General features: G+C 39.0%; 2 protein-coding genes across 4 annotated transcripts in view; one reads left to right on the top strand and one right to left on the bottom strand.

The window, feature by feature from the left end:
- The window catches only part of LOC108107938 (ras guanine nucleotide exchange factor B), a 43,116-nt gene that overhangs the window by 4,784 nt on the left and 10,548 nt on the right, over nucleotides 1-27,784 (bottom strand). The window contains exons 1-4 of one of the 3 annotated variants that reach the window (XM_017215767.2): nucleotides 21,168-21,394; nucleotides 20,602-21,045; nucleotides 980-1,063; nucleotides 689-893 (exon numbers count right to left, since the gene is read on the bottom strand). In XM_017215767.2, coding sequence (XP_017071256.1) covers nucleotides 689-893; nucleotides 980-1,063; nucleotides 20,602-21,045; nucleotides 21,168-21,260 — 826 coding nt within the window. In that variant the 5' untranslated portion in view covers nucleotides 21,261-21,394. Of the gene's footprint in view, nucleotides 1-688; nucleotides 894-979; nucleotides 1,064-20,601; nucleotides 21,046-21,167; nucleotides 21,395-27,784 lie in introns of those variants that run through there. The other 2 variants (XM_017215768.2, XM_017215769.2) reach the window with 2 other exon arrangements.
- On the top strand, nucleotides 23,926-24,720 carry LOC108107940. The gene is made up of 3 exons (XM_017215771.1): nucleotides 23,926-24,010; nucleotides 24,065-24,103; nucleotides 24,186-24,720. The coding sequence occupies exons 1-3, from the start codon at nucleotides 23,942-23,944 to the stop codon at nucleotides 24,633-24,635; spliced, it is 558 nt and encodes a 185-aa protein (XP_017071260.1). The 5' UTR covers nucleotides 23,926-23,941; the 3' UTR covers nucleotides 24,636-24,720.

Raw genomic sequence — 27,784 nt, 5'->3', positions numbered from 1 at the left:
CAAAAATGTAAATATTTCCGAGAACGAATCGAAAAAAATGCTACCAAGAGTTATTTTTGCCGCAGTTTGAAATTGCAATTATGGCAAAAATAAAACTGCAAACAATAAATTGCAACAAAAAACTGAAATAATAAATACAAATTAAATTGAAATGCAGGCAATTAAGGCAAATGAACAGCAACCAAAGAGGAGTGAAAGCCAATACAGCGCACAATGATGTGGAATTCATGCAATTACGAGGCAGAAATCAAATTGTAAACTTTTCGCAGTCCTTCGAATAAAAATGCCAATCAAATAAATAAAATCGGAAAGGATAGTAAGGCTGTGTAAGTAATAAATATTTTGTAAATTTAATATAATAATTAAGCGACAATTTTAATAGAAAAGAAAAGAAAGTAAAATTCATTAAAATAACTCTTAGAAGTACTTTTTGTTTTCCTCTCAGAAAGCCTAACCTTTTCTTTATATAAATTGGCATAAAATAATATTTAAGAAATATTTAAAAAATCCCCCTTTAACCCCAAACACTGTTTCTTAAATTAAATCAAGATTTGCAATATTAAATTGTGAACTTATCGGCGTCTTCGTGACTCAATCCGGTTCCTAGAAAACGTAAATCAATAAATCAAAATGAACGAAATCAGACGGAAATGGGAAAAAATCATAGGGATCAACATGGTCTACTAACACCTACCGATTCCCCTCATCGAATACACCATGGCCGTGGGCGGGAAGGGGCAGGCCGAGGGTGGCGGCGAATCGGAGGCCGGAAGCACTTTATAGGAAGCTGTGGTGGCCACGCCCACTCCGCTATTGCTGCACTCGGAATCGGAATGGGAGTTCGTCTCCAATCTCATGTACGCCGACACCTTCGATTGAATATCAATGGGTAGCTGCATAGAAAAGCATTCATTTAGAAGGGGGATGTGTTATGGGATGAGGTTTTTCAGTTGCAATTTTCCACTCTGGATATACCCACCGATGACACTTTTTGGGACACAAAACTATCCGGCTTGCACTGCAGCAATTGGATGGCCAGGCTAATGTCGGCCTTGTAGCGTTCCTGTGCAGGAAGAAAAGAGAGCAGAGAGAGAGGACACAGATAAGAAGGTGTCACGGAAGTGCCATAAAAGAGCAGGATTACACTGGTAGAAAGTTAGTATCTAGTCTTAAAGTTAGTTATGATAGATCTAACAAAAGAATACGTTATTATAATAATCATCCTATTAATCAGAATCTAACATCTGGAATTCATTTCTTTTAAATTTTCCGCCAAGAACTCCATAAAATTCTCTCAGTGTCTTCGTTTTTATGCGGTTGGTTGGCAGTGTGTTTGCATGGGTTAGTTTGTATGTGTAGCTTCTTGCTTCTTTTGACACTTTTCGTATGCAAATGTCAAATATGTTTGCTGTTCGTTTTGTTTCACTCGACTCCTGCCACTGCGAAAGTTCACAACCCGCAGCCCACAGCCCCTTGCCCCAAAAACCCTTTTACACATTGTTAGGAAAACTTTTTTCCAAGGGGTATTTCTGCGAGCCAAGGGGTGTAATGGGTTAGAAAAGGATTTTTTAGGTCCAGATAGGTTATGATATGGAAACTTAAGAAGACTATGTAATATTAATTCTCCATAATTGCTACCTTTTTTTTAGTTTTCCTTTTTTATATTGACCTTTTTAAAAATATATTATTAACAGCATCCTCGAAATCATAAAACTATATTGGCCTAACACCCTTTTAACTTTATTAAGCCTCCTTGAAAAATATACAATATTCCAGGATACTTTGTAACCGATATCCTTAACCCTCTAAGGACAGCCTTCTTAGTTCGCTTCGCTGTTGCTTTTGTGCATTTTGGTGTCAGCGGCAGAGCCTCAAAAAGTTTCGCTCCTGTTTTGCTTTTGTGTGTGTGCATTTTTTCCTCTTTTTATTTTTGTGGCCTAACACACACACAGAACACATTCAGGAGGAACTTTTAGATGCCTTTTTAAATTTTCACAAATGCGATGCACTCGAACTTGTTAAACAAGCAACAACAGCAAAGAAAAACAGGGGAAACTGAGGGGCGGAAAAGCTACAACTGCATTGGTGACCCAAATACAACAACACGACAACAGTAACAACAATAGCAGCAACAACAACAACAACAGCTTCGGGGGAAAATGGAAAATGCAGGATGGCAGTAACGGCATTTTGCACCACGTTTACCAACACTTACACGGCCCGGCGCCCAACCATTTTTCCAGCTCCGTTTCGGTTCGTTTTCTCACGCTGCATTTTCACACTACAGCGGGAAAAACCAAAAGCACAGGGAAAATTACATGGCAAAAAAATCGGTTGTCTATAAAATATTAATAAATAAGTATCTCAGTACGGATACCTTTAATATATCATGATTTTTGAACACTAAATAATGATATTTCCGGCTTCAAAATATTATAGCATACTTTTTAGCTTCCCTTTTAAAACCATCTCAAACCCAATTTTCCCTCAGTGCAAAGAAAACAAGGAAAATCGGCGGGGAAAAATAGGAAATTACGAGTGAGAGAGCCTTGCAAGGAACTGCGAAATGACGCCGCTTGCATTTTATGTTCATTTTCCCTTATTTTTCTTTTGCACGTCTTCCTTGGCATTTTTATTATTTTGTGTGCTCTCCGGGCACTGCGCTGCTAGCAATTTTATAAATAGAAAAATGCATAAAAATTGCATGAAATAGGAATGAAATAAATTCCAACTGGGAACCGGAGGCGTTCACTAGGGACATTGGGGGGCGTGGCAAATGGCAAGTGGCCCGATGGCAAGTGGTAGTGGAAGTGGCAGCTAAATAAGCGGATGCATTGATTGAACTCGAAAATGTTGATTGTCAGTATGAGCAAAGCGTGAAAGTAATTTCTTTAAGCAGGGCATTATTGTGTTGGGAAATGGAATTCCACTTTCAATCCGAATTGATTGATGGATTACAACCACAGCTTATATCCTTGTGCTCGATTGTTGTTTCTTATTATGATTTTTAGATTATTTTCTGTGATAACTTTGGCTTGGGAAATGTTGGAATGTAAGAAGTTTTTGATCCTCTTTGCAGTTTTTGATTTGAAATTGCCTTGTTAGTGGCATAGATTTATTGTACAGGAAAGGCATTCAAAGAGAAAGTAGTTTATAAAGAAGTCTAAAAGTCAGCTACATTATGGTTAAGGATTTTTTCGGTAATTGGAAGTCTTTCATATATAAAATTGTAAAACGATAAAAACTTGTCTTTAACTCCCCTCGATCGTATTTCTTTGATCCCTTAACTGTTTCGCCAACTTGATTGACCTATTTCTTTTGCTGGTGATGCTCGTCTCTCCAATCCATTTTAGTGGCCCCAACTGCAGCCATAAACAAGCCCACCCGGAAAACCCCTTTTTCATTCCATCAACTGCCATTGGCAGCCCTTCAAAATCCATTTGCCCAACTGGCCTCGGCACGTTCGTTGCACGGCAAATGCAAAATAAATTCCCAACTTTACACTCTTTAATGAAGTGCCCCAGGCTCTGAGCACTGAGCACTGTGTATTCCAAGGACTCCAAGGATCCGGGCGTTAAATTTAAAACGTGCCACGACTGGCCATCGATTCGAATCGGTTTTAATTAAAAGCCCGGCTCCCTGCTCCACATATTTAGCATTGCGTGATTGCAGCACAAAGTGCATGTCGGGGAAGTAATAAAGATAATTGAATCATTAGCGTGTGTAAGCTAATTGTATGCATTTAATTAGCAGTCCATAAAAATGTTCCCTTTCCCAAACGAACTTCATCTAAGCCTCGCCATGTTTGCTGGCATTGAATCCAAATCAAACATCATCAAAGCGGGATTAATTACGTGGGAGGTGAGGAGTGGGAAAAGGTTTTTCGTGGTGAATAAAAAGGGACCTGTAGGTACACTGAAATGTCAATAAAGGATTAATCTGAGTATTTTGTGGTGTTTAGTTTTTAAGCTCACTGTAGTAACAAAGTTGAAACCACCTTTTCACAGATTTCACTACATTTAAAAACGAAATCTGCATAATTTAAGCATTTTTTTTTAATATTCCTTATGCGTGTAGTAACAACCCCTTCTATATAATTTATTCACCCGACAGATTCCCCTACAATATTGTATGCGACATAAAATTCATTGCATACTTTGCGGCTGCAGGCGCGCGGAAAACCTGCAATAAAAAGCAGGAAAAGTGCGGAAAAACGAGAGTGGAATGCTCCACAGCAAAGGAAAAAGCATTTGCAAACTCGTAGGCCGCAAGTCTGATTGCCTTTTGTCCCTCTGTTTGTGCGGCTTACAACCAGTTTTCCCTGCCTGCTTTTCTTTTTTTGTTTTTTATTTTTGTCGTAGGTTCCCTTTTCCGGTGGCTTAGAGTCCGTCACGGCTTTTGTGCAATTTCACGCTTGTTTGCTGACCAACAGCTGACCGCAAGCCAAAACCAGAGCTTCTAGGAGGTACGGAAAATGGGATGGTGGAAGCGTGGAAATTCCGTGGAGGTGACATGCATGTATGTTTGCCATTTGCGGTGGCTTTTGATTCGGCAATAAAACTCGCTGACAGGCGCGACATCATGGGTGCAAGTTTATGAATGGCAAGCGAAATTGTCAAATAGCTGGGAGGTGCCGGGCTTTATAATGAATAATAAATGGCGTTATGGTCCAGGAAAAACAATCAAATTGGGCCGCAGCAAATTATACATTAGCTGTGAATTTTCGGGACGGGGCAATTAGTAAAATCAAATAATGGCCAGCATGCGAAAAACCTTGCATTTTGGAGCGGGGTCATAAACTATTAAAGTGTTTATGGCCAACGCTTAAAGTTGACATAAAATTGGGTTTAACTAGCTGACAGTTGCGTTTTTATAGCTCAAAGAGTTTAATAGCCTGACTTCAGGTCTTAAATGTTCATAAAAGTAAAACCTAAAAACTTGTTTTTAAAAAGGAAAACTGAAAATGCAAGACAACCTTTTTGAAAGGACTAAAATTTGACTATTTTTTAAGCAACTTTCTATTTTTAGAAGTGTAAATTATGATAGTGAATATATTTTAACACAGACTAACCAAATTAGACAATATTATTCTTACATGTTTTAGCCATTTAAGTTACACCCATACATCCCTCCAGCATCTCCATTAACAACTACGCAGTTCCGATTAGGCCCGCATAAACATTTAAACCTCCTCCCCCTGTACCTTTGGTTGGGAAATACCCCTCAGGAAAAGCAAGTTGAAGCTCTGTTTGTGTCATTTGGTCCACGAGAGATTTCCGCCCCACAGACACATACACAAATAGAGGCCGGGCCCACATATATATAGTACATGTTAGCCTATAACTGGCGATGCATGTGCACAAATATTATGGTTAATTATGTGGCACAGTTTTCCTACTGCCACACGCTAATTTTCCTACTCTAATTAACATTTTTCCTTGCATTTTCAATGCTTTAGTTTTTTTTGTTTTTTTGTTTTATGCAGCGAATGTGGTTTTTGCTGTCTTTAAGTTCGACCAACCGCAAAATCAAAACCACAAATGCAAATGCCAACTAAATTATGAGAAAATTAATTTCCACAGATGACAGCAACAACAACAACAAGGCCAGCAGAATTGCATAGTAAATTAAGTTAACTGCAAAAGGGGTTTTGGCTCAGGGGCGGCTGAATCTAATTAGTTGCTCAAAAGCTTTGCCTGCCAGCAGCCCAGCGTAGAAGGGTTTAGTGTAAGAGGTGGTTCACGGGTTGGGGCTGTGGATGGAGCTGGAGTAGAGCTGCACCACCATGGCCCATTGCACCACCGAGTGGGCTGATGGACTAGCTGGCAGATAGACGGAGACAGGCATTTGAGTTAAGTGAATCTGCATGTCATTCATGTCAGGACATTTAGTGCAGCAGGAAGCGTCGAGATGAAGCTGTTTCACTGAGGGAAAAGCCTCTACCTAAACTAATTAGGGAAGTGGATTAATATTAAGAACAAAAGGTGTAGTAATACTAACTTTTAGAGGGATTTAGAATAGTAGTTTGTTATAGAAAACTAGAATTATTACTCATTTAGGCATATTTCATCCTGAAAATATCTCCTAAAAATGATTCTATCAAATTTCTCCCAGTGCTTAGTCACTGCTGCTTATGCATCTGCCCAATTAGTTTCAGCTTGGTTGCATTCTGGCATTCGGATTTATGTGATTAATCTGAAGGTGCATATCTCTCCACCTACCAGCTAGGACAACAACTACAATCCAAATCCAAATCCAAATTTGTATAATCAGGAAAAAACTGAGCTGCATGTGTTGGCCCAAAATTTGCTGGGCACAAACAGCAAGAAAATGCTGAAATGTCAACATTTCCCCATAAATACACTCGCCTACATGAACCCAAAAATTAGCATAAGCGTAAACATTGCCAAGTGGCATTTAGGGAGTAAAACAAGGGGGGTGTTTGGGGGATAAAGGGGCCTCTGCACACTCCACTTTCCGGCCAAGTCAAACATTTTGGCACTGCATTAAATACACAGAATTTGCACAATGCCCCCCCAAAATGTAGACAGACAGAGGCGTAGGTGGAAGAAGGGGCTCTCCATGAAACATTGCCAAAAGCAAATAAAATTGCCCAGAAAACCATCAGGACCCACTGATGATTGGGCGGTTCACTATGCTTTGGCCCGATGTTGCCATATACTCGTCGTATATATATACTTTTTCAGTGGCAAGGGTTTAATGCTCGCTTGTGCGTGGCAAATTTGTAGAATTTACATTTTTATTTCTCGGCCAGAGAAATATTATGCAACACATGGCGAGCATTAAAAGGGATGGAGCTAATGAAGGCCGAAAGGGCTCTCCGAAATACCCTTAAGATGATTGGAATGGGCGTTATCCCAGCCATAAGAGGGATTACAATGGACCAAAGTGCCATTATACATGTATTTTTGTACTTTATAAGGAGCTTAGTATAAGGTAAGTTGCAAGAAAGACTTGGCTTGCAGTAACTTTAAGCAGCTATGCATTATCTTGTTAGAAACTAAAAACTTTTACCCAAAAACTAAATAAGAAAATCAAAGTTTTAGATATTCCTTCGAGTTCTTAACCTCTCATAGTAGAATAAATTACGTAACCCATAAACAAGTATTGGAATGCAATAACTGTAGCAAGTAAATGCCTTTTATGACCCAAACTTCTTAAGAATGCAATCAAAGCCAACCTAAGACATACTCGTATATCAATGGCTAAACCCAAAATCGTTCGTGGCGAACTTTTCACATTCCCATTCACAAAGTTAATGTACCTTTCTGCCATATCGAAATGCCACTGTCCTTTGGAAAAGGGCGAAACTAAAGCAGAATCATTGAAACTTGTTTGGGGCGCATCATTTATTCATCACGCACAGTCTGAATGACAGAAGGACATGGTCGTACATTATTGTTTGCCACCCTCACTATATCCCTATATCCACAACGCATCTGTATGGCTATAGCCTTATCCAAACACTCGCACACACATTCGAGTCGGTCAATCATGAAAATGGCCATAAATGTATGTAGAAGTGTGTGTGTGTGTATGGGTAGTGTTTGCATTTGTATTTTGTGTTTTATGTTGCTTCGATTTGAAAGTCCAAACCCGAAGATCCACTTGGCCGAACGAGCGAAAGTTTCCCAGCTTCTTGACTCTCGGCAAGTCAAACCCAGGAGATGAGGCTAATCTTTTGTGTCCTTGCGAGTGTTTTTGTTGATTTATTCAAATGTTTATGGCTAAGGACAATATCTTTATCACAATTTCAACCACAAAGCAGTGAAGAAAGTGCGAGAAAATATTGAAATTTAAATTTAAAGTCCAGTTCGACGAATTCTTATTTAAATTTCCTTTCCAAGGGGCCTGCCTGGTTAATGCCGAGGCGAGAAACCAGAATTTCTGCACCTTTTCTTTTTACCCTCCTTTTATTTTCTTTTTGTGGGTTTGCATTTTCCTTTTTTTTTCCATTTCCATTTCAGTTTCTTTTTTCCTTTTCTTACCAAAAGCAGATGTAATTATTTTTAATGAGCGACTGCAAAATTACACATGAAACACACATCAAGGAGGGCGAAGGAAAATGTTTATATGGGTCGAAGTGTGTGTCTGGCGAAATAAAAAGGAAAATGTCCCCCCTTAGCACTGGCAAGAAAAGGCAGAAATCAGAGTGAAAAATGTGGAAAATCATCATCAGAGCCCCAAAGGCCATCAAATCTTTCAATCTAAAATCCAAATATTGTAACATCATCAGACCAGTGACTTCATTAAAAAAGAAAACAGCCAGAGATGTGGGAAAACTTATTTTGGTTTCAGGTCAAGAAAAGTGTCCGTGTGTGTGTGTGGCACTAATTTGAGGCTTGTGTTTTAATTAAAAAGGACAATATATTTGCATGACAGGCACAGCGTGGAAATGCCCGGAGACGAACGCAGCTGACAGCTGGCCCATAAAGCAGCAGCAGCCAAGGACATCAAGGCTTCCATCCAGGACACTGCCAGTCAACCAGCCAGAATCCACACACACACAAGAAAATCAGTTAAGGTGGACGGAGTGCGAGGTTAATGGCAATGACTGTGTTATGGCCTAAAAGAAAGTTTGGCCAGCTAAATGAATTGCTTAATTTATACGAAACTCTTGATTAGCAGTCCTGTTTAAGGTTTCTTTCACTAATTAACTCTTAAATATTCTTTAAATATTTAGACTTAAGCAAAAATCCCATCGTTTCTTTATCAACTTTTCATTAAAGACCCTCAATTTCCGCCAATCAATATGCCCCTTAATAATTCAGCTACCCATTGGACAAACAAGAGTGGGAATCACATCAAAATTAAATTGACGGATCGATAAAAAACAGATTTTCCATAAAAATGCGTTTCAATCAAAAAACAAAAATAAAATAAAATCAAAGGGAATGGCAGACATGAACCCAATACATATATATATAAAAGGCCATCGACATTGCGTAAGCGAAACGTGCAAAATGCTGAAAAGACCAAGCCGAGCATGGAAAATGTGGTGGAAAGTCCGGGGAAAAACATATCACGATGAATCATGCAGCCAGTTGGCGCCAAATGTCAAAAACAATGCAACCTCGCAATGAAAGCAACACAACAAATTATGATTTACAAGAGAAAGAGAGAAAGAGAGGGGCAAAAGGGATACCAAAAGGAGAATGGAAGGAATCACTGTAATTACGAATGCCCAAGGAAAGCCAGGGATTAAGTATACGCAGTGTTACATTTATTCCTGCACGTGTTGCAGGGTTAGCAAAAAAAGATTGTACACAGGAAGAAATGAGTCTATTTAATGAGTTAAGCATAGATTGACAGAAGCCTAAGGGCCTTTAATTAGTTGCCTATTTACAATACATTAAATTTGTAGCAAAATTAATCATAAATTTATGAAAGTTAGCCAGAAATTTAATTAAATCACCAAACTGCCTTGGGATATTTGATAATTATTTTGTGGAATATTAAAAAGTAGCAATTTTAATTGAATTTTTAATTGGGAAACACATTAAAACAGCTTCTAGATGATATTTTTCCTTAATTTAGTTTTCAGTTTTTCCTGTGCAGCCACATTGTATGTGATTTGTTGTGGTTTTTTTTCTTGTTTCGTCACTTCACGGGCCAAAGTTGCACAGGAAAAGAAAATTTATTTGCGTGTCGAACAGAAAAAAAGGGGGAAAAAACCTGTAGGAAAACACCCCGTGAAAATGCGTGGCATGGAAAACAATAAAGAAAACTGTGTGGCAAGGAAGGCGGGCTGGCAGGAGCCAGGAGGCAGAGTGTTTTGGTTTTGGTTTCCAGAGAGCAACGTTAAGCAGTTGCAATTAGTGTGGAGTGTTTGGTTACGGCTGAGATGGTGAGATGGCTGAAAAGGATTCGAGGCGTGTGTGAATAACTTGGCCAAATTGATGAATGCGAGAGCGAGGGAGTGAGCCGGCGAGCGGCCATAAATCAAATGGAAAGGTACGAAACCCTGATCGAACTAATGAATAGTTAAGGTAGAGCAACAGTTTGATAAATGTTCAAGATGGTAAAAGACTTTTCCTAATTTTAATATTCCAACTAACATTTGATAGATATTTAAGGTAAGCAAAGGTTTACTTTAAGGATAACCCAAGAAATATACAAAAGTTTCTTCTTCCAACTTTAAATAAAATATAACAATAAATCTTTTCGTATAAAAATGCCAACCAAAAGCCTTATTGATCTATAAAAATTGCACAAACCAAGGCAGCTTAGCAACGCAAAATTCATAACTCTTTTTGGTCGACTGGCTCTCGTTGCTGGCTGCTGGTCTGCTCTAGTCGTCTGCTCTATTTATTTAATATTTATTTCAAATTTATTTATTTAGCAGGCCGCCATGCCCACTTGAAAAAAGGCCAAAAATGAAATAGCACACACACTCAAGCGTGCAAAATTCTATGCCAAAAACGAGGACCACACACAAAAAGGCCATTTTCGGGGGTTAAAACTTTGAAGCCTCAAAATGGGGGTCCCGGAAAAACATGAAGAGGGTGGCAGGTTTTCTATATATATATATAGAAATATATATTTAGAGGGGCCAGTTGTTGCTAAAAGACCAACCAAAGGTGTTTCAAATGTGTTGCCAAAGTGCTTAAAGTGCCGGGCAAACTTTTTGCTCACAATTTTCTCGTTTTTTATTTTTGGTTTTTCTCTTGGTTTTCCACGTTTTCCATTTTGCGGGCAAAAGATCGAACAAAGTTTTCACCCTGGTAAGCAGCAGAGCAGAGAGTGATAATGTGCACAAAGTAAAAGTAGAAGCAACCGAACAACAACCAACAAATAACAACCAACAATGCAACAACACCAACTTCTAAAGCTTTTTACACTAAACAACAAAGTTAAGCTGGATATACATTTTTTTTTTGGCGTCCTATCTTGTGCAGTTGCACAAGTTTTATGACTACGCCATGGAAGCGTAGAAAGACGAACAAATTCGGAAAAATGCGAACAAATGTTTTACAACACGCACGTGCAACGCGTCGTATGCGCAATGTCTTCCCTTACCCCCTTTGACTGTAAATGCATAAAGGATAAGTAGGGTTGCGAAATAAAAGCGAATAATATTGCTTGGAAAAACAAAGCAGCTTACATTGATTCGGAAACAAACGAAATGCAAAGAAGATTGGGGATTAAGATTGAGAGTAAAAGAAAAGAAAGGAGAAAGCCTAAAGAAATTTCAATTACTTAAGAGATTGCAGGAGCTACTAGGAAAAGGCGCAGGCTTATTTGATGAGAGAATTATAATAAACGATTATAAAAATGCCTTAAAATTCAAATTGAAATTGCTTTTCAGCCCATAAACTAACACCACAAATTTCCCTAAGTGCACAGAAAACTGGCACTTTAACCCGCTTGGACATTCTATAGAGCGTTGCCGGCAGAGGCCATCAAGATTGATTTATGTAAATGATTGCCACACTTTGCGCCAGATAATAAATAACCCCACGGAGAGCCCAAGGAAACTAATCAGAAACTAAGAGACAACAAAAGTGATAAAAGCGCTGGGGGAGAAGCGAAGCTAAAAGAATAAAAACCCAAAGGAAACTTCACCGTAATGCAGCACTTGGCTTTTGGCTTCTGACTGACGGACAGACGTTGGGAATTTTTTGCATGCCACTTAAGCCTTCTCTTAGCATAGAACAAAAGCGAACGAGACAGACAGCCTCAACTCTAGTGAAAGAGATGGGTATAGTGTAGAGCGCAAAGGCAGACACAATGATATATTGCTGATTTGCGTGCCGCAGCCGGGTAAGTTTCCTTTTACAGTTCGCTAAGGGCAATTCGATATGCATACATCAAGTGCAGAGACACGAGACTACCAGGTCTTGGATCCCTGAAATCCTGAAACCGAACTCGAAACCATACCCCCGGGTCACGACCTCCATTGCAAAGTTGTTACATGGCAAATAGTACGCATCGGACTTGACAAATGGTCGGGGTCTGGGCCTTACTAATGGGAAAACTCAAATCAGCCTAAAGATCTATTGTGTGTGAGCAGATGAGATCTGCTTAGTTGGGCTGCAAGTTTGCATGCTTAGAAGATTAAACAAGGCTGGGAAAAGGTGTTTATATCTATCTATCTATCATCTATACGTGGCCTCTGACCGATACTATTTATGTTCCTATACTAATTACCTTTCATTGTACTCGAAAACTAAGAATCAAGAAAGTTTATACATCAAACTAGATCTGTATGGGCACATTAATCTAAAATTTTATATATTAAAGGGTATTGGTCACACTAATAATCCATTTCTGTGATAATTCTAGCCTAGATTTTACGTTAGTACTCACTTAAAGGAGTAACTTATTACTTATACATAAGTTAATAACATATTCTATTCGAAAAGAGTTTCTCTGTCTCTCCAAATTAACACATTTCCTCCCCCAATTCCCTGCCAATCTCTGACTTTCCCTCCCCATGGACAAATTTCGTCCATCCAATTTGAAGGACAATCAGCCACAGCAACACATCGACTCAAACGGCGGTGAATGCTAACAACAGTTGACACTTGGCTTTAATCGCTGCACCCGGGCGAGTCGAGCAAATTAAAAAGCTGCCAACTAATGGTCCGCACCGAAAACTCATTTGTGCACATGGCCACACTGGCACTGGCATTAATGGCTGAGCACAGGGCGCTGGGTGAAAAGTTTGGAATGAAAATTGCATAACTCCAAGCTGGTCATAACCCCACTCAGGAACCCAGACACATGGCAGTGGGGCGGTGGGCGCAATGAATGTTGCATGTAATTCCAGGAATATAGCTGCACAAGCTGTGATATATACATATATATATATACAGACATATATGCATTTGTATTTACAGCTTTTGATTTTGCCATTTTTCATTTTGGCATTTTGTTTGCTTAACAGATTTTACATCCAAAAATTTGGGCGCCTTGTATTGTTCAGATTTCATTGTGAAACGCAGCCACTATGCAGTCTGTGTGTGTGTGCTGTTGTTATAGGAATAATAAAAATATATGGCAGGCTTTTTGGAGTTATGGAAGGGAGGGGAGAAGTTACAGGATTTGAAAGAGTTTCAACAAGTTTAAGAGTTTAAGAGAGAGAGAGAGAAGTTTTGGGAAAACTAAAAACAGGTGATGATAACCAAAAGGTTTAGGCATTAAAGTAAGAAATCTGCTTTGGGGAAAGTGTCCAGAAATCTAATTGAAAAGAGTTCTTTGTGAATTAGCTGTTTGGGTTTGATTTCTGTTAACCACACTTGTTCAATTACACTTGAAAACCTTGCTCATGTCCTCATCTATAATTGCCTCATATCAGAGGCATCTTCTAGCTCTTCCCCTCTCGATAAACGTTCGCCTACATCTTGAGCTCTAAAATTGGCCACATTTATGTAAAGTATACTTGAACATTTCCTCTCTACCTGCCACATTAATTTATCTTTCCAGCCACTTGAGCATTTTCTGCTTTTGGCATGCAAATCCCCCACTCCTCTCACTCACACTCTCACCTACCTACCTACCACTACTAGTAACCGTTCAAAATCAACCCACTTCAGCTTAAATTGCTCTCAAAACTAAAGCTCTAGCACACACACACACACAGAAGGGGACACAATCCGATATAGAGGACTAAATATAGCACCCCTGTGGGCCCTAGAGGGTTAATATGTGAATTCCGGCCACTAAAAATAAATGAGAGACCAAAGTTGAGTAAAGTAAGTAAAGCTGCTATCATGATTGATTCTCCGAATTAAGGCTAATTGCATAAAAAATATGAGGTGCACATGTATAGACGGCGCTGGGGTTGAAGCTCAATTAAGGCTAAAACAGCTATGAAAGTGCACTGGAAAAGTTAAGGATTAATAAAGATTAATTTAAGATTTAATCTTGATAAGAAGAAGGTTTCAGTAAAGAAACATTCAAAAGAGGAATACTTTTTCCTCTTCATTACTTTCCATAATTTTAATTCAAATTTAACAACTCTTTTTGCAGTGTATAAATGTATATATAGACGGCGCCACAATCATGGACATGGACATGGCTACGGACACGGACACTCAACCCTGGACACGGAAAAACCAAAAAAAAACAAAAAAGGGGCTCCTAAGTTGGCGCCAACATTTTGCGTTTGGCGCAGACATTAAAATGCTTAAAATATCGATTTGTTAGAAAGGCTGAAAATATAAGGCCGCCATTTGGGCCAAAAACGCGGCGCACGAGCAACAGTCTGCCACTTAAATGGCCAAGGAAGAGGCCGAAATAGAGAAAAGGCATGAGAAAGAGATTTTCCTGTATATATATATAGATATATAGATATATATACTCGTATATGAATCTTGTATTTCAGCAATTATAAACATAAATTTTACGGGGGAGGGATTTCAATTTAAGCGCTTGAGGTGGGAAAACGTTTATATTTGGGTAAGATGAGATGCATGAGATGGCTATAAATATGGGAAAATTTATTGTTTCTCTGGGAAAGGTAGATTGAATGTGGGAATATGATTGAAAAACAACATTAATTTAAAGTGAAATTTGCTATTTGATTAATTGCTTTTTGATTGGTTAAAACTTAAACTGAAATTAAAGGAAAATTTGGTGTTTAAATTTAACTTCTTAACTAAACTTTCATCCTTTCTCCTAAACCTCCTATCTATCAATCCACCTGAGAATCTATTAATCTGCTCGCTGATCTATATATCTTTGCACCTATCAGTCCATGCCCAACTATGTGTGCAATTTATCCAAGCCATCCATCTGCATTGGAGTATCCATCAATTTAGCCATCCTCAAACACCCACTTACTCCTTTTTTTTCGGCTTAGCTATATATATATATGGATATCTGCCGGATCTGTTTCTGTGTTTTCTTCGCCCGAATAGACATTTATAGCCCCAAAAGTTTGGTCGAATGTAAACCTGCACATCCTGGCCTGGCACGGCCTGGCCTGGCCAGTTGCCTTGGCTATTTAGTGAGTGTCTACGGCTTCCTATCTTTCTTTCTTTCATTTTTTATTCCAATGCTTCCCCCTTTTCGCCCCTTTCACCTTTTTGGGCAAACTTCTGCTTTTTGCACCTGTGTTTTTTTGGGTAATTTCTGGCGACCGCTTAGGGGTTTTCTTTTTTTCGGGAGTAGCATTTAGGTTTTATGGGCCTTTGGCAAAAAAAGGAAAAACGGATTCCTATCATGACTGAAAACTCGGCTCTGATTTTTCCGCACTGTTATTGCTGTAATATGAAACAATTTTTTATTTTTGTTCATTTCTACCTTGTTCTTGTTGGCCGTGTTTTCCGTTTTTCCGTTTTGGAGCGTTTCAACTTTCAGTTTGGTGTTCCGTGTGTTTTACGGTTTACGGTTTACGGGTTTGCTCTACGGTCTACGTGCATTTTGGCCGCATATTTTCCGGTCGTGTGCTGCCATTGCTACTGCTATTGCCACTGTCGTTGTTTTGGTTCATTTCACATGCACCCGGAACCATTGGCATTGTTTGTGCGGGGAAATTAAAAAAACCGAACACGCAAAACGAACTGGAAAAATGCTTGTGGGCAGCACAGGATGAAGTGGAAAGGAATTCCGAATTGTTTACTTTTGCATTCACTCGCAGATAACGTATAGTTATGGGTATTATAGGGGATATGCACGGGGGATTTATAGAGGCGGCTGCGATGTCCGTTGATTGAATGCCTGATTTTCGCATATTCTTTATGGGCTAGCGGGGGGGAGTAGGTGGCAGGTCAGAGATCAAGTGTTGCACGAAATATGAAAATCCAGCCCTTATATTTTTACGGTCTTTTTTGAAATTAAAACTGAACGTTTTATGGAATACAACAATGGATTTTATGCCAGTTTAATTGAAAGCCAAATGTTTTCACATGCAAAGTAATCATAGATGTTGACTGCAGCTAACAATTTGTAGAAATATTTCATTAAAATTCAGTTCATGTAAAGGCAGAAATCAACAAAACTATTTTATACATTTCAAACTTGAATCTCCCTTAAATGAAATCCTTGAAAAGCTAATATAAATTCATAATGGTCTATTAGCTGGCCAAATTCCTTCTTAAATATTTAATAAGCTCCATTCTTTTAGCCTCTCATTTCCTCAGCTAGCTCTGCTCTAATCCTTTCCGAAATTTCATTAAATATCTTGATGCCCCAAGACTCTATCTCATTACCAACTTCAGGCCTGGACCCACTTAAAACATTTGATAATTTAATCACTACGGAATTTCTATTATTTGATTCGGCTTATTGTCGGTTAAATCACAGACAGATTGGGTTTTTGGGGCCAAAAAGCAATTTCATCAGTTCGGCCAACAGCCGAACAACCCAAACAAGCCCACTAACCAACTGCCAACTGGCAAGCCAACTCAGCACACTAAACCGCAAAAAGCACCACCACCCAACCACCCAGCCACTCACCCACCTAAGCCGGCTGGCTGAGTGCTTAGTGGGGATGCCACATTAGGCAAATATGTAAATAACTTTTAAGGAATTAAGCGCACTCACACAGTTACACAAAAGCCCAAGGAGACGCAGATGGCGAGGTCCTTTGGGGGCGGGGGACCTGTGTATGCTAGATGCTAGACAATATATACTTTCTTGGGCCCTGCTTATCAGCCGATAAACAAGGCCTACAATACAATCGCTTATACGGCATGTTGCACCGGTCTGTTGGACAACAAAATGGGGCATGCAACAGGGGAAAATCCCTATGGCAGCCGGAAAGAAGTAAAGTGCGTTGTACAGAGAGAGAAAATGGGTAATTAAATTTTATTTAAAATATAATTTTCGCCTGATGAACTTAAAATTGGCGCCCAACTTGGCTAAGAAAACTTTCCAAAAGTTTCCTTTTCTCATTCGCACTGAAGATTTCCCCATTTCTCTCAGTGTTTTAAGTGAAAAACATTAATTACACACACGTTTGCAGAGGTCCAGAGCTGAGGGCTTCCCGAACAGAAGCCGTGCACAGCAGCCAGACCAGAAGGCAAACCACAAGCGCGTCATTACCAAACAGGGAAAGCCGGAGATGGGAAATGCAAGGCAGAGGGAAAGCATTGTGGAAAAGGGACAGGGAATTGAGACTCTGGCGCAGAGATGAGGCCAGCGGGAATTGGGAATCGTTTCATAGTTCGCCACGTGAACTCCTGCTGCATTTTATCTGCTCCAGTTGCAACGAAGGCGACGCATTGGGACAGGGACTGCGACTGGGACAGGGACAGGGACTCTGTGCGGAAGTGAAAGGGACAAACACATCTGTGTGTGTGCGTGTGTGTGTGTGTAAAAGGGATGGTGGCAGCCCCTGAGCATATTTACATTTGCTCGGCATTTAATGCAAGTGGGAATTACAAAAGGAGGGCGTGGCTAACGATGGTGTTGTTGTTGTTATTGTTGTCTCCTGCCTCCTGGCAAGCGATTTAAAATATTCGAACCAAGCCGCAGAAAGAGCCAGGGAGATAGATAGTCAAGGCAGGAGGGCAGGAGGGGGTAGGCTAGGTTTAAAGGCATAAAGGGAAACAGCATAATATGCAATGCACAGTGGGAAATGAGTTATTAACATAAGTAATGTGTAAGTATAATACAATTTTAATTATGTTTCGATTTCATAAAAACATTTTCCTTTCCTTAAGTTCCAACAACAACACATTAACTAACTCAACATCTTCATCAATTATTAGTTAGTTACTTTTCTATTTGTCAAATAAAAACAAACCAATTTCCCAATATTGATCTGGTAACATTGATAACTGGCCAGGATATTAATGACCAAGGCAGATTATATCTACCTACAATTTGTCTATTTCTTCCTCTGTAGTACTTTGCTTCCAGCTTTTCAGCCAGCATTTTCCCGTAAGAGCGGTAAACAATAATAACAGGCAACAACAATGAAGCATGATGGCCCTGGGAGGATTACAGGACACATTCATGTTGAGGGGGTATTTGCGGGAGGGGATAGCTTTCATGGGAGGGAGAAGAGGGAAAGACCAGGACCATGAGCTGAAACTGAAGCATCGGGCGAGTATGCGACTAAGTGTTTTGCAACGGAAATGCCGAGCTATCATGCAAAAAGCCACTGTCAGATTAACGAACCATGGCCAAAACAGATGGGGGAGCATGCTAAAGGGGGGGGCGCAAAAGGGGGAGGGACTGAAAATGTAGGTAGCCAGAAGGTAAATGGCATCGGGAGATCCGCAGTCAGGCACGTGACGCAGCGACAGTCCATGACCAAGTGCTGATTTTTTATCAGCCGGAATGCGAGGAAGTGACAGGAAGAGAGAGAGAGCTGAGCCACGGACTGAACGAAAACTGGCAAAAAGGTTATTGACATTGTTGTTTCCACTGCTGAACCACCCGAAACCCAAACTCACTATCTGCATTTCTGTCTCGTCTGATTCGTTGACTTCAAAAATTCGTAGACTTGCAAGCAAACAGACCGGGAAAAAAGTTGCAAAATGAAAAATGATCTGAAAACTGTGGATGGCTAAAGTAGACGGAACTTAAACAGAAACTTTGAAAGTTTTAGCTTTAAAACTTGCAAATATATTAAGGAAATATTATATTGCTTGTGCCTTAAAAAATATCATGGATTGATGGCTTAAAGCTTAAGCTTCTGGTCCTTGAAATTTGTCATAAATTTCTAAGCACTCAACACAAAAGCTCAATTATTTTTGATCACCAATAAAAGATCCCCTTCCCCTCGCCACTTTGGATTTCATCGAGCAATCAAAACGCAAGTCCCGCCACTTGTGTGTGACAAAACCCCTTGAAAACATCGTTGGATCCTTCAAACGGGTCCAAAAACCGCTTAAAAAGCATTGCATACTTGCCGGCGCCTCCTTGAGAAATACAACGAGAAAAAGAGAGGAAAAATGAAAATAAAAATAAAAAGTGCCTGCCAGGACAAAAATAAAACGCTGCACAAAAACGGCAACAGAAAAACAAAGCAAAGTCAAGCGGAACGTAACAGAAACTGCGCAACTTTTGAAGAGGTGGAAATGCTTTTTAAGTATTAATTTGCGCAAACACTCGACGCAGCTAGGAAAAGCGACGGGGAGAACAACAATGCCGGGCAAAAAAACAAGTTAATAAAGCAGTTGCAGCTGTAGCACCTCCTCAATTTCACTTCCTCGTCTGCTCATTTCAACCTCCTTGTTTGCTTGCACTTGGCCAAAATGGAAATATGGCCATTTACGTAATCTAAGAAGATTTTAATCCAGAGAATGTCTTTAAAGGATTCTTTTGGTTTTTGGGAAAAACTCTAACTTGAGCATCACATATACTTATTGCCGCTTTCTATTATATCAACATTTCCTTAATAATTTAATCACCTTTCAACTTTTCCCTCAGTGCTTCTCTTTGGGCAATGTCCCACTAATTGTTTGCAACATGGTCTATCGCTTTGCGCAAACACCTCACCTAAAACACGAAGGACACCCGCAGGACACCTTCGTTAAAAGGTTTCCCAGCACATCCCCTCCGATATAGCTCCCTATATATTCTCTCTTCTATATCTCTCTCTCCCGCCGAGTGCATTTTTACTGTTTTGCGTTAATTGAAAACTTTTTCCCGAGCAGATATTCGTATTTTTCGCAGCATGGAAAAAACAAAACTGAATTGGAAAAGTTTTCTAGTTTTTCCCACACTACGAAAACTACAAAAGGGGCGTGGAAAGTTGTCGTAAGTAGAAGTGCAACTCTGAGTTTTTAACGCTTTGCCGCCTTTCATTTGTTTAGACTTTAACAACCTCCTACCTACCACCCCCCCAAAAGCTTAAAGTTCCAGTGGTCTACCTCCCCCACCAACAACAAAAAAGAGAAAAAAGGAAAAACACCCCAAATTCAGAGCCAGACTTAAGTGTGTTTGCGTTTCCTCTCAGAACTTGGCGGCCAATTAGTTGGTTGCACTGAAATCCAAGAGGGGGTGGAGGGGAAGGGATTTTGGGGGCTTCAACTGGTTGTGGCAGCTGTTATATTCCAGACTTGGACTTGGCCAAATCGGAAATCCACTTTAAGCTGTTTGGGCTGCCGGGTTTTTTGGATTGGAAAATTGTCATAGAATGAAGTCGAGGAAGTCGGCACTTTTAGTCTAACTGCTGGGATCTAGCTAAGTGAATTTGGTAAGAAAAAGCTTTCTAGGGTTAATGTGGGATCTTGAGATAGTATAGACAGCTTTGAAGGTTACTTTTATAGTGCTAATAAAATTTAAAAATGCTAAGAGATCTGTAATACTTCTTAACTTACGTTAGAAAAAACCACTGAAACTATTTTACGTCATAACTGGTTTTTATAGATTGTAAAAATCAATTTTAAAGCATTTTAAAAGCTTTTTAATTCATGATTTCTCAATAGCTGTGAGCAATCATCAAATATGACTTCATTGACAACAGGTTTATGGCTTGCTGGCTGAGATAAGGAAACTTTGAGAGCACTTTAACAGCTTCCTACAATTGAAGTGACTTAAAGTCATTAGCATTTAGTACTTGATTAAGAGAAGACTAAACAAGTTTTTAATGAGATAAGGATTACAAAATACACATTTTGATAATTAAGTTAGCACCTCTTTTAAGTATAATATTAAAATATACATTTCTTTACTTACGATTTCCCTCTGCAGCTTGGCTATGTTAAAGTTGGCCTGTGCCAATCTCACACTCAAAGTGGCCACATCGCTGGTCAACTGGGCCCTTTCGCCGGCATTTCGATCCACCAGCTTGAGCATCTTGTCCTCCAGACTCTGATTGACCTTTTGAACCCGCTTATGCGACTCGTATAGACGATCGTACTTGTCCTGCCACGCTATTACACTGTCCTCCAGTTCCACTTGGCGTTCTGTTTCCCGTAGACAAGCCGTTTCCAAAGCATAAAGTTGTGTTTGTTTCTCGATTAACGCCTGTTGCAGCTGCTCAATTTCCGCTACGGATGTTGCGGGGGGCGTGGCAGTTATAGCCGATGTTGCTGCTGCTGCTGCTGCTGCTGGCGTTGCTGATTTTGTAGCTGCAGTTGCAATTTCTGTTGCTGTTTTCGGTGTGCCCGCTGTGGCCGCCTGAAATTGAGTAAGCGAAACACACACAAAATGAAATTATGAGCTGCAAATATTTTGTAATTAATTTTGCTTCCGGGGGAGGTCACAAAACAAGAACAACAACACTAACAAAGAGCGCATACCGGACGCAAAGTGTCACACGGTTTCGAGTGCAAAAACCGTACTGAAAAGCACCGGACAAAGCGTACTCCGTAGAATGCCGCGGACAGCTTCATTATTTTACCAGCTCATCTCCTCTCTTCTTTCGTGTACACATTTCTCCCTTCTTTTGCTTAATTTTTGAACAACATTTTAAAAAGCTTTGAACGGCGTGCCATGTCATAAAAATGCACGTCATGCCGGGGAATTGGTTAGCCAAGGGGAGCGAGGATCCAACTTAACCCGTAACGTAGAGCATCTGCCGCAGATAACGGTTTAATCAATGGGTTAGGCCAATGTGAAGGCTGGTTACCCTTTCATTAAAAACATATATGTAAACATATTTAGTTTTTATATTTTATATTTATAAACTAAACAGCCTTCAAATCGTTTTTTTTTCAGTTTTAAGAAAATGTTATTTTTATTAAAGTTGCATATACCTCACCGTATAGAGCGTAGGGTATAGTACATGGATCTGGGGCTCTTGACAACTGATAAGCGAAGTGTAACTGTGGATTACCACCACGCAATCGGAGAGTAAAGCAAAAACAGAGAGAGAATGTAAACAAGAGAGATCATTTGAAGAGAACCCAAAAAAGAGATAGTACTTAAAAACAGAGAGATAATAGTAACTACATGGATTATTTTTAATGATATAAGAAGAATCTGGGCATATTATCAAAACATCATTGTTATTGTCCTCCACTGATATTGACACTCTACTTTGGAATAGTTTTATATAAAATATACTACAATATCCCCAAGATTTATTTATTTATCTAAGGCTAGTTAAAACTAAGAGCTAACAAATGGCTAGGAGCAATAGCAGCTAGGGCCTTCAGCTCGGCTTAAGTTAGAAGATGGCTTGTGAATGTTTGGCTTATGAGTATATACAAGATATTACTATGGATTACTATTTACATTTTATTTACAAAAAATTTGATTTAGTTAGATTTGGGAGGTGATATGGGAGTTGTTTAGGAATTTGAGGATGTTTAAAAAGTTTGAATCTGTGGGGTTAGCTATGCTGGTGATTGGATCAGGATTATTGAGGAATAAGGATCTTTGCGTGGAAAGGGAGGGGCAGAAGCAAATAATGTGGTGGATGTCAATCTGGGAGATGTTGCATAATGGGCACACGTTGTTCCTTGTTCTGTCGAGGTAGTGGGCGTTTGTTAAGAATGAGTGTTCTAGTCTGAGGAGGGTGATGATGATTTGTTCTCTTCTGTTTAGGAGAGAGTTTTTGACGGGCTGGGTAGACATTGATAACTTGAGTATTTCTTGATACCAAACGGAGGTACGCAGTTGTGTTTGTTTTGCATGTAGGAGAGATTTTAAGAAATGGGATGCATCACTAGGGCTTAGGTTAGGGGTGTAGGTTAAGGGAAATTTGGCAGCATGTTTTGCTGCACAGTCAGCTTTTTCGTTACCTGCAATGCCCATGTGTTTTGTATATAACAAAGCCAATAATGGTCGGAAAATGGAATGTTATATCTCGTTGAGCTTGTTTTTCAATCTATTTTCAAAATATTGAAGTCCCATTCAAATCTGAAGAAAAAAATATTTTTTCAATTTTTCGAAAAATGATGATGGTACCCCTTACAAAAAAGTCAAATTTCACAAAAAAATTAATTTCCGAAAATCATCACCACAACCACATAGAAAGTTTGCTAGGGTCGTTGGCTGCACAAAACAATCGTCCTTAAAGCTGTGCGTCTTATTTTGCCAGAGTTATAAGCATAATACTAGGGAAAATATTACAAATTTTACTCAAAAGTCACAATTTTGATTTATATCCCAAAATATCAGTATTTCCCTCATTACAGAGCCAAAAATGATCGTAACATGGAAAGTTATACCTTGTTGAGTTCGTATTTTAATTCCCCGTCGAACTGTGTACCACACTCAAAAAGTGATTTTTTTGAGATTTTACGTAAAATGTGATGGTAAAAAACGCGAAAACCGTCTGTCCGGATTTTAGGCTCGAAATATCAGTATTTTCTTCATTACAAAGCCAAAAATGGTCGGAATCTGTAATGCCATATGTCGTTAGGCTTGTTTTTCAATCTATTTTCAAAATATTGAAGTCCAATTCAAATCCGAAGAAAAAAAAATTTTTTCAATTTTTCATAAAAATGATGATGGTACCCCTTACAAAAAAGTGAAATTTCAGAAAAATTTTAATTTCCGAAAGTCAACTTCATACCCGGATAGAAAGTTTTCTGGGGTCGTTAGCTGCAAAAAAACGGATTCCTTTTGTTTGAGGCTCTTAATTTGACAAAGTTATAAGCATTACACTGGGGGAAAATATTACAAATTTTACTAAAAAGTCACAATTTTGATGTCTCGCCCAAAATATCAGTATTTCCCTCATTACAGAGCCAAAAGATATCGTAGAATAGAATGTTATACCTCGTTGAGTTCGTATTGAAATTCCCCGTTGAACTGTGTACCACACTCAAAAAGTACATTTTTCCCAAGATGAATACTTAAAACTTAATACTTAAAACTTAAAACTTAAAAACTAAATACCTTATAGGAAAGTACATGCATAAAAACTAATATATTTTTTAGCTAAAATATGTTAATGAACCCTTATCTCTGTTAGCAATAAGTCACAAAAAAGTGACATTTTCACAATTTTACCAATTTCCTGTTTGGTTTATCTTAATTAAAAAATATGCCAAAAACTATATAAAAAGCAACGTTTAGCTCGGGAAATATTTTAAAGAGCTTTTTACATTCAACGGAAAAGAAAATGTTTTGGGTTTGGAGCCTAATAGTCATGGGAATAGCTGTAGGTGCAACAGGAGAGGATTTTCGTCTGGTAAGACATTTAAAAACTTAAAAGAAAAGTAAAAAATAAAAGTATATTCCACAGGAGCAACGTCAAAACGGGAAACCTGAGGCCAGGCCCGCGGTAAAATTAAAAAAAATATTTAGATTTAAGCCCTGTCAAGTCTAAGTTCGTAAAATTGTTAAAGTAAACATAAACTTTACAGGACCCAACTGTACCTACAACCTCGACCACACCAGATGCCCTTACTGAAATGGACAAGGAAATAACAGATCAACTTCAGCAAATAATTTCCAAGTACCAAAGTGAATGCAATGATAATTCTGAGCTTGCCAAACAAGTGGACTCGTTACGCGCAATAGCAAAACTGGATAAGAATAGCTTAGTAGCCAAGTTAAATGCAAAAAATGCATTCCAAACTTTTAACGAACAACGCCTTAGTCTTGAAAAACAAATTAACGATCGCATAGAGGCTATCAATGATATTCTGCCAACCTTAGAGCCAAATAGCTCATGTTCTAGATTTTACCTAAAACAAAGGGAAGATCTGAAAAAGGCGAAATCGCTTTCTAACGAGAGTAAATCGAAAACTCTTTTGGCTAACTCAAGTAGTTGCACTCCCATTGAAACTTATGACGAGGATTTGGATTACTAATTACTAAAACTCTCTTTCAAAAACAACCATTCATAATTATAACTTTGTTACTTAAATAAATTAAAATAAATGAACATTCAAAGTATCATAACTTGCTTTTTTTAACAACAAATAATGATCAGTAGTTTCAAGTAGTTAGTTCCTTGATTCCTTAAAGCTTCCAGAAAAATTTAAAGAACTTTAAAGTACATTTTCCTATGACCTAAGACCCCTTTCCATCTCCATCCATAACGCGGTTATCAATATCAATAGTCAACCATCCATCTCCTGGTCGTCCCATTTAGTTGGGTATTTTTCGATCTTAGTTAGATGTCCCGAGACAGATGGCTGGGAATCAAAGTGCAAACTACGTTCGCAAACAACTAATTGGATTAACTTGACACAAAAACGAGAAGGAGTTGCAGCCAGAATGTCGCCAGTGGAAACTTTGTCTATGGTTACTCCTTCGACTCCTTGAAACCGTTGGAAAACCACATGAGTTTTCCTTTCGTCACATATACTCGTATGAGCGACATGAATTGGCGAGGGAAACTCGCCGCCTGTCGCCTCGGTCGCCTTTGAGGCTCAAACCTAAAAACTGCAAAATGTACAGAAAATTTAATTAAAAAAGGATTTTCGGCCTGTGCGCAAGTTGCTTGGCTTCTTCTTATTCTTCTTCGCTGACTTGGCCTCTTTCGATTTTACCCACAATTTCCTCCCCCCACCAGCTCAAGCTAAATAATTTTTCTTCGCACTCCATTTTTGCCAAGAACGCATAAGAAAATTCAATTTATAGTTTGTATGTATGTGTGTGGGCGTGGCAAATTGCCAAAGACAGACAATGCTATTAATTAATTTGGAAAGCATTTGCCGAGCGGAAGAAGGCGGTAACAATTAAAACGGAACCGGTTAAAGTGCCGACGGGCAGCTTTTTGAGGGGGCCAAAATGATGAAGAGTTGGCCCCAAAAGTTTGCTTTTGGCGTGTCGTCTATGTATGAGTTTCCGGTCCAGTTTTTGCCTGGGTATATGTGTGTGTGTGAGCATACATTTTCCCGGCATATGATAGTTGTTTTCCCCCTATGATTTGTTTGCCTTTTGGTCATTAAAACCACTTTCGTGTTTCCACATTTTTCTGCTTTTATGTCGACATTTATGTTAGGTTTTTGCTTGCGGCCTGTTTTTCAATAATTTATTGCCAGCTTTTTGTTTTGATGTCCAAAAACGTTTTAACAAGCTAAACGAGGCGGCTTTTCTGTGGCCTAAATGCCGATTACCTTTTTATTATCAGTTTTTGTTAATCATTTTTAATTGATATTATTAAGGATTAAGTTGTAAATTGAATAATGGGCTAGATTTTATTCACATTCCAGTTTTAATGCTCTGTAATTTATCTCGTTCTCCTGATAACGCATTCAATTTTCCTGTCATGGTTTCGTTTCTGCTATCAGTAAACTGAAATGACAACTTAATATATGGCAGTGTAGTTAATGGCTTTATTGGATTTATTAACTCCAAATTAATGCTGGCATTTTGTTATAATTTTTAATATTTAAATCCTTTAATATTTTATTTGTAAAACCAATTAAAATCTCCTTCCTATTAAACTTCGCAAAACACATCACTTTTAAGCATAAAACATGACTCGCTTGACAGCAACTTTTCTGCAACTTTTTATCAGATTCCAATTGTTAAAGCCTCACAGGAAAATCATCTCAAACAGAACCGCACTCCCCTTTGTCTCGTGAAAATTCCCACTTCAATCCTTTCGCTGCTCATTTTTCATGGTTAAGAAACAATTTGGGGAAAGGAAAAGCTGCTTCTTGAGTCTTCCCATGCACGCTGATGACTCTCTGAAAACGGTTTTCTAATTGTCATCCTTCTGCTTGGGAGTGCATTGGAAAGCCCGGAAAGTAATAAGAGGAGCTTGAGAAAATGCGGCGAAAAAAAAAATGGGCGAGTTCGGTGTCCTTGTCATTATTTATTATGTTGCTCAAGTCTTTCATTACACAAGCATTTTTGTCTTTCATTTGTTGCCTTTTGTGCCGAAAAAAAAAAAAATAAGAAAGAAAGTTACGAGGAAACGAGGGAGAATTTCTTATCAACCTCACCGAGGATGTTGTCACATTCCTTCACTGCTTATTTACAGTTATTCGGTTGCTCATTTTCCCCGCCATTTTGTCCATTTTTCTTTCTTCTCACCCAGAAAAAGGCTTACAGAAAAACATAAGAGGAAACGGAAGCTTTGCGCCTGAGAGTAGGCTATGAATATAAGAATAATTCCCATCATTAAAGGTTTTGAGGTTCAATTTGTATGTATCAAAAAGTGTGCTTTAAATTGAAGGATAGGTTTAGGAAAATATCTATAATTTTATATAAAAAATATATATTTAAAAAATCTGAAACAAAGTGTTGAAGGTTCATCAGACATAGGACTTCTTAGCCTTCAAAAACCCCTTAAAATTCTTTAAAACTAAAATAGTTCCCAAAGGATTAAAAGCATCATAAGAGAGTCTTTAATCTATATATCTAGAATATTATAAAAGTTAGCTTATATAAAAGACAAAATACGACAAAAACTTTTCCTAAAATATGTATATTCCCTCCCCAAGGAACTAACTTTCCAGTTCAGGCTCATTTGAGGGGATAATTACAGATCACACAATGTCCGCTACCGCCTCGATTTCCTTGTTGTTGTTTCAGTAACCCAAAACTCGCGACTTTTTTCTCCGGTTCAATCGATAAACAAATGCGGTAAACATCAATGGGCAGCGGGACATGACCCAGCGGGAAACTCACACAAGAGTGCTTGGGCAAACAACCTCGTTGGATGATGAATGGAAGGTCAATTGCCGTGACCCCGACGGAAAAGCGAGAAAACTGGGGCCCCACAAGCCAGCGCTGCTGACATTTAACGCAAAGCGACGCGAGCCTGTCAATGCCAATGTCCTGGATGAGAAGCCAGGATACGAGGATGCCGAGGGCAGGGCACAGAATGGAAGGAGCAACTCGAGATCCCGGCCAGGAATGTTTATGCGAATGCTTGGGCAGAAAAACATACGTGACGTGCCTCAGTTTTTATCCCCCATCTCGTTCACTTTGACTCGCCGGCCTGGCTTTCTATTCATGTATGTCATGCACTGGCAAAAATTAACTTAAAATAATGAAAATA

This window comes from Drosophila eugracilis, unplaced genomic scaffold, assembly GCF_018153835.1.
Source record: "Drosophila eugracilis isolate 14026-0451.02 unplaced genomic scaffold, ASM1815383v1 contig_2088, whole genome shotgun sequence".
NCBI lineage: Eukaryota > Metazoa > Arthropoda > Insecta > Diptera > Drosophilidae > Drosophila > Drosophila eugracilis.
Note: the sequence above shows the minus strand (reverse complement) of the source record. Positions and strands in the feature narration are given on the sequence as shown.

Bases quoted from the DNA above. Each gene is read 5' to 3' on its own strand.
- LOC108107940 (XM_017215771.1), top strand. From the start codon at position 23,942: ATGTTTTGGGTTTGGAGCCTAATAGTCATGGGAATAGCTGTAGGTGCA. The intron at 24,011-24,064 runs GTAAGACATTTA...TATATTCCACAG, and splicing joins CAGGAGAGGATTTTCGTCTG to GAGCAACGTCAAAACGGGAA. The intron at 24,104-24,185 runs GTAAAATTAAAA...TAAACTTTACAG, and splicing joins AACCTGAGGCCAGGCCCGCG to GACCCAACTGTACCTACAAC.